General features: G+C 30.8%; 1 protein-coding gene across 2 annotated transcripts; it reads left to right on the top strand.

Annotated features, from left to right (window-relative positions):
* The first annotated feature begins 981 nt into the window (after positions 1–981).
* On the top strand, positions 982–6373 carry LOC114390141. Of its 2 annotated transcripts, none has more exons than XM_028350828.1 (3): positions 982–1110; positions 1187–1315; positions 5928–6366. In XM_028350828.1, exons 1-3 carry the CDS (start codon positions 1072–1074, stop codon positions 6105–6107), a joined length of 348 nt encoding a protein of 115 aa, XP_028206629.1. In that variant the 5' UTR covers positions 982–1071; the 3' UTR covers positions 6108–6366. The 2 variants fall into 2 exon arrangements, with proteins under 2 accessions (XP_028206629.1, XP_028206628.1); XM_028350827.1 differs by having other exon boundaries at positions 989–1110; positions 1184–1315; positions 5928–6373.
* The last annotated feature ends 960 nt before the right edge of the window (positions 6374–7333 follow it).

The raw sequence follows: 7333 nt of genomic DNA, 5'->3' as shown, positions 1-7333 counted from the left end.
CCAGCCTCTCTTAGGCTACTGCTTCTTGCTCATAGTTTGGGAGTTTGCTACTCCCAGGATTATCTGTGTAGTCTCCTTTTTTGGCTTAGGCCTCGCCTAACAAAAAAAAACAAATAAGTAGGTTATTTTACATGAGTGAGATTCTATATATACATTTTAAATTATATATTGCCTTAAAATAAACATTAAAAATAAAATGATACTCTAAAAATTTAGCCACCATATTTTTAAAATTTAGTAATTATTTTTTTTACGCAAGTCAGAATAATACATTTTAATTAATAACATGACATGATTAGTATTTAATTAATAATACATTTTAATTTTGTCATTTGATTTATAGGATTAGTATTTGATTTTTGGTCAAGGAATACTTATTAGAAAAGAAAACTAATTTCAATTGGTTTAAACATATTTTTAATTCTTACAAGTGTTTTTTGTATTTCTTCCTTACAGAATTTTTTTTTTATTTTTACTCCTTCTAAATTACATTTGTTTTATTATTAGACCTTAAAACCCTTTATATAACACTTTGACAAATCAAAAAGAAGTTATCTAAATTTCCTTAAAAACTAAAAATAAAGAGAGAATATTAGTTATTTTTGGTCCGATACTATCTTTATAATTGGTTTGATCTTATTAAAAATTATTAATTTTAAAATATTTTAATTCTAATTTAATATAAATTAGGAGAGAGAAATATTAATTAAAACTAAATTTATCAAAATTAATGATTTTTAATAAATTATAACCGATGAAATAGAAAGTATTCGAAAAAGAAAAAAGTATCAAAGAAAATATCAGTATAATTTTACTCATTTCTCTTTACAAGAACTAAAAACAAAAGATAAATTTACAAAGAACAAAAAATAAATAAATTTAAATTGTATGAACTAAATATTTTATTTAAGTCATTTTAATAAGAGAAAATGGAATAAAAAATTGCTTTGAGAAGTTTGACAGTATTACCCTGTGACTCGTGTCCCACCACAAAAAAAATCCGGAGTTTTTTCTGGCTTTGCTGTTGCCATTTTGCGTGACGAGAATTGAAGAGAAGAGAAGCTAATTGTAATGGCGTCGTGGAACATGGGTCTCGCTTCATGCCAGAAGGTACCGCACTCACCCACTTTTCTATCTTTTCCATGATTCTTCATTAGTTAATCTCGTTTTCGCTCTCTTTTAGCAGACGATGTCGTTTGAGGTTTCGTGCAGTAGGAAGAGAGACAGAGACAGAGAACGAGGTAGCATCCTTCCCTACAAAGTGGTCGAGATTACTCCTCCACCCAAGTCTCTTGGCGTTCGTTGCTTACCCCCCGTAAGTGCCATTCGTTGATTTTTTGTTTTTCTGTTTTTAAAATCAATTCCAAAGCTTCATTGTTGGTAGTTTAAATTAGAACCCCTGCTTGCGAATTGTATCTACCTAATTAGTAATGGTTGTTATGTTTGGATGGGTGAGAAGGCACGGCTTAGGCAAAGAGTAATCTTTTCATTTAGAGTTTATTTAATTTAACACATTACACATGCAATTGTCAACCAATAAGAAATCATTCTTGTCCTTGATACAACTTTTGAAGTAGTTATTATAAATGTCTATAAACTTACATAAAAGTTTTGTGATCGAATGAAAATGGAAAAATAGGTTAAATTAATTTTCTAGTTCTCTAATTTGTTTTTTAGATTTAATTTGTTTTTGGTGAAGTCACCTTTTTTTAGTCCTCTAGTTTTTTTTTTTTGGTTCAATTTGATTCTATGATTTTTTTTAAATGGATTCAATTTGGTTCTTGAGTCTATGTTATAAGAAATCATTCTTTGGTTTAAAAACTGTCACTAAATGATTTTAAATCGTCACAAAATGCATATTTCTCAAAAAAAAAAATTGATTTTAAAAATTAGAGAATCAAATTGAACAAAAAAAAACTAGAGGACTAAATTGAATAGGTTTTAAAAATTAGAGGATCAAATTGAACACAAAAAAAAATTAGAGGATCAAATGGAATTGGTTTTAAAAATTAGAGGATCAAATTGAAAAAAAAAAAACTAAAGGACCAAATGGAATTGGTTTTAATAATTAGAAGACTAAATTGAACCAAAAGAAAATTAGATGACCAAATTGAACCTAAATAATAAATTAGATGACCAAAATATTAATTTAACCATAAAAATATTGTATATTGTGAGTGCATATGTTATTTATTTAATGAAATATGACAATATAACCTTCTAGAGATAGTGTCATTACACATATAATTAAGTAAATGATTAATATAAGAGAGTAATTTCTATGCATTGTCAGAAGTAAAATTTTATACTATCAATCAATCAAAAATCATTATTGATATCACTTTTAAAGTAATTATTGGAAAATTCAACGAGCTTACTATACATGACAATTTGTGATTTGATTACAATGTAAAAACTCTTTACACCAACAATGCACATAGGCTATTTATAATGTGATAACTAATATTATAATTTATAACAAACGTCTAACTATGGAGTAGTGGTTGATGTTATTTGAGTTAATTACAAAGTCACGTGTATAATCAAGTCTCAGGGAATATTTTGTAAAACCAGTTCAATTCATTAACCAAAAAATGGTTTGTGCTGGTTTAACCTGGTTTTAGACCGGTTAAATTGCACATCTAATCCAATAACCCACTCGAACTAGTTACCTGATTGACTGGGTCACCTATTTACTGATTAAGCTGTTGGGATCAAGCCAAGTTTTATAACTATGTTAATCCCATCGTCTTTTATTTATTATTATTAATATATCATAAATTTATTAATTTAAAAATATAAAAGGACAGTCCTTTTTTGTTGACCCCTCTTAGCATTCCCTAACATGACTGGTGAGTTGATAAGGCCACCTTTACTTATATAGGCCTTGTTGTAACAATGGTATAATTCCAGCATCCAAGCAAATTCTGGATTCTTTCTATGCTCTTTGAATCAGTATATTTCTGAAGTTCGCTTGTGTAAAAATAAAAATCTCAATTAACTAGCCTTCATTTTACATATTCCGTGACTGAAACAGGGTATATAGCTGAAATTTTTGGGACTTGAAATTGGAGGAATATTTTCAAATGAATATGTTTTAAGATTCTATGCCATTTGAGGAAAAATATAGGAAGAACTCAAAAATATTGTTATAAGGTTTTTGTAATGTTGTGACAAACTGGATGGTACTAATGATCAAGGTCTGAAGCTGGTTTATTGCGGTTTTCACCAGGCTAATAATGATCCTATTCTCAACATTCTTCTGTTGAGAAATGAGACATTTGTTTGGTATGGAGGGAAAAGAGCCGTTTTCAGATTCTGCTATCGAGAATATTTGAGTATTTTCGGCTTCTCAAGATCAAGTTTTTAGAAGTGTTTATATCATGACAATAACAAGGAATGGAATCACTATGGGACTTGAAACTTTGGATAAATTTTTGTAATAACCATAGACCCAACACTCTTTTGTCTCGAGTCTTTAAATTGAACAAGAGTCTTATCTATAGTATGACTATGATAAAATTATAGGATATTAGGATTAGATAGAGAAGGAGAGAAACAGAGAAGATCCCAGAATATTATGGTATCCAGTTCAAAATATATGATAGTATAGCCATCAGTATAAAGTTCTTTGGTGCTAGAGTTATCTCCCAAGACTTTTTGTCCATTTGATATGAAGGAAAATCTATGAAGGTGATGGCTCAACAATTGTTGGGCTTACTGGGCCTGTAGTTAGGAGCTAACTAATCAAGAAATAGAAGTGATAAGGGTAGGATGGGAATTGGAGGGAGAGGTAGGACTTAACAGAAATGACATGTGACAAGTGATGGGTGGAGAGAGATGGAAACAATTTTATATAGTGGGAAGATGGAGGAGTCAAGTATCAAGGAATTTGTTAGAAGGAATATTTGGTGGGGTTGAGTGAAGAAGTTGCTTCTTCCTCAGAAAAGGTTTCTATAATTTCTGTTATTTGTTTGTTTTCTATTGTTCATCTTGTAACAGGGGTCTATACCTTTGATTTTGTTCTAATCCAGTGTCAATATTACTTCAGTTTTACCATTCCTATTTTGGTTCCTATCGGCAGGAAGCCGAAAGAGAATGAAATTGTCAAAGGGGAGTAGATATTTTACTCTACATAATTTTAATGTACCCAGAATCTGAGATATGCGCAAGAGAGATCGTGTAAACCCATGCAACTGTAAGGTATTACAGAATGAAACTTGGAAAGTTCATCAGAACAGTATGATGACATTTAGATGACATGACATGAACGAATACAGTTCCAAACTAGTAGCTGGTTTGCATAGCACAATGGCAAAAGGAAAAATAATGTGGCATAGCTGGTTTCTGAAGACATCTAAACAGCTTTATATGTTATCATTAAAGTTTTAACTAATTAGACTGAGTCAATTTAGATAAACTTCTCAGCAAGCGCTTAAAAAAAGAAAAATAAAGTAAAATGAATCAAACATCTCACACTAGTTAACATTTACATATACACTAACTTTTTCAGAAGTTCCCTCATTTAAGTTTTCCCTAAGTACCAATGAACTTGACAAAACCTGGCATTCTTGTCTTGGAAAAATCTTAATAATATGTTTTGATATAATTGAAAAGCTATCATAAGTTAGAAGCTAATTTAAATCGGGCCTATGTTGCATCAGTTGGCACGATTGTTGACTGGTATCACATTTAAGGATTCCTATTCTTAGTCATGAAGATTGAGATTTAGACAAATCGCAATTGGAAGATTAACAAGCTATACTCCCTTCCCGTACTGAAATAATTTGAACTATGTAAGCACTACTTAGTGACAAAACCCACGAATTAAGAGGATAAACGATCAATACATTTTACTTCTTATGGTGACCATTGGCCTACTTATTGGATCGGCATTTGCATCTCTCAATCTCAAAGGAATTATTATTTCTACATTCAAGAATACGTGTGAAAGGCTACTTTAAGAGCAACATTGCCATTCTAAAATAGAGAGCTTTAGTGCAAGTTTCCCTACCCTTTCTAACACAATTTTGTATCCAAATAAACATCATTGTGATGGGAACTATTCATTGAAGTGTGAAAACCACCATTAACGTGTTTGGCTTCTTTGGTCAGCCCTTGTCCTGCTCATTGGATCAGAGTTTGCTTCTCTCTCAATGGAGGGGGACTGACTTTTGGTGCTTTGGAGGACATATGTCCCTATGAAAGGATAATTTAGAAGGAATATAATTGCAAACTATAAAGTCTTCACTTGCTATTCTAAAATTAACCTTGGCAGATTGGAAGAATAAAGTTGTGTATCATATAGGTCTAGTATATGTATATCTCAGGCTATATGAAAACATGTGGATGGCAGATGCCATCATTTCTATGAGTCAGTCAGGCATAAAATTGAAGACAAGGCACATGTTGGAGCTCTAAACACATAAAGTAAAAAGATGAAGAAATTGTAGTGTATTAATTTTTAGATGTATGAGGATTGTAGTTGTAGTTGTGGTTGCTTATTTAGATCTATTGCTTCTCAATTTTTTAATGGCAAAGCATTATGTGAGATGGCTGATGGGTCCATATGAGATGAGGAATTGAAGCAAGCTGTATGGTTAACTAGCTGTGTTTGTTTGTAGCCTTTATGGTTCTGTTTCTGAAATCAGAAAAAATAGTAGTAGATTCTGAAAGCAGAACTCCCTATGCCCCGGTTAACAAAACCTTTCTTTTTCATAGTTTAACAAAACATTATTGATCACATGTCGCGTTGTCAATTTTTGCCCAATTGATTCAATTATGCATACCATGATCCAACTTAACTTTTTCCTTTCTTTTCTTTTTGGGTGATAAGATCCAACATAACTTTGTGAGAATGGAAAAAGAAACGTGACACATTCATTTGGAGCATTTGCATAATATTATTTATTTTTTTTCCAAAGCAGAACTTGCAGTGTGGGGAGAGTGTAACAATAGAAGGACAAGCTTATACTATTTCGGCTGTAACACATCGCTATCAGCTTCGGAAGGGAAAATACGAACCCAGCGAGAAGAGACTTGATGTCTTGTCCACGGGAAGATACTTAGTAAATTTATATTTGGAAAATTTATTAGAACAATCTTGATTAGTACATCTATCTAGTAACGTTCTATTTTGGTTTCAATATGTAATGGCTTAGTTATGTGTTTCTTCTTTAACTCCTTTCATAAACAATGGCAAATTAAAAATAAAAATAAAAACAATTATTTTTTAATCAAAAAGGTATGGGGGGAAATAGCTAGTACAAGTGTACAATAGGGCAGAAAAGTGAGATTTCACAAATGCTGAAAACCATGTTCATGTCTCTAAAAGGTTGAGTTATTATGAATCTCTTTTTTCTTGTTCCTTCAACTAAATGAAGTGTTGTATCTGGCTAACTAAAACTTCTTGGTTCAGCAAGATTCGATTATTTGTTATATTTTTTGGGGGGTCCATGGCAAAATCAAGATATGGGCATTCATTTCATAATGCAGTACGTTCCCAGCCTAAAGCCTGCACGTGGGGCCACTACAAGTTCGCACGTGCAACCCTGTTAATAATGCCTGAGTCTTTTTATCATGTAGGGTCCGAAACATTCATGTATTAAGTAGTGCTACAACAATTTTGTGAGATATACGAGTGGTTATACTTGGTAACCCTTTTATTTATTTATTTGTTTTTTTTTTTCCTTTGACCAACAGCTGTGGTGCCTAACACACACCCCTCTTTGATTCATACTCTTGTCGTCTATTTTTGCAATAATTAATTAATTGACACCAGATTCATCTGTCCTTTGGACAGATAAGATTGCACAGTGAACTTCATCCTATTATTTGGTTGAATTGGTTGGTTACATCCAAGTGTTGGAATACTCCTAAGGAAAAGTTAAGAATTCTTATAAAATTTATGTATTGTTGTAGCATTTAATATGAAAATACCGGTATTAAGTTTATTTTAGCAAAGATTATATATATTTTTATAGGAAATAATATTGTTCGAATTGAGTAAGATTATTATGGATGATAAAAAAATTTAAATATTTAACTCAGTTGAATACTTAAAGTTCAAATTCAAAACCTCTTATTAAGATTAAATAGCTCTACATTAGTTTATTTATACCCTAGATGATATATTGGTATTAAGTTTATAAAAAGCTTACATTATAATTTTAATTCTCCTTTAATTGCTAATGTATAATTTTAGTCTCTATATTTTTTTGCAATTTTAGTGCTTACATTTAACAAAATTAGTAATTTTGGTTCAATTCTCAATTTTGTATATATTTATTTTTTATTTTAATTAATTAAATTATTTCTTGATAGTATCTTGGAT

Source organism: Glycine soja, chromosome 16, assembly GCF_004193775.1.
Source record: "Glycine soja cultivar W05 chromosome 16, ASM419377v2, whole genome shotgun sequence".
Lineage (NCBI taxonomy): Eukaryota > Viridiplantae > Streptophyta > Magnoliopsida > Fabales > Fabaceae > Glycine > Glycine soja.
Note: the sequence above shows the minus strand (reverse complement) of the source record. Positions and strands in the feature narration are given on the sequence as shown.

Excerpts from the sequence above, each read along its gene's own strand:
- LOC114390141 (XM_028350827.1), top strand. The coding sequence starts at position 1,072 with ATGGCGTCGTGGAACATGGGTCTCGCTTCATGCCAGAAG. Across the intron at positions 1,111-1,183 it reads GTCTCGCTTCATGCCAGAAG|CAGACGATGTCGTTTGAGGT; the intron begins GTACCGCACTCA and ends GCTCTCTTTTAG. Across the intron at positions 1,316-5,927 it reads GCGTTCGTTGCTTACCCCCC|AACTTGCAGTGTGGGGAGAG; the intron begins GTAAGTGCCATT and ends TTTCCAAAGCAG.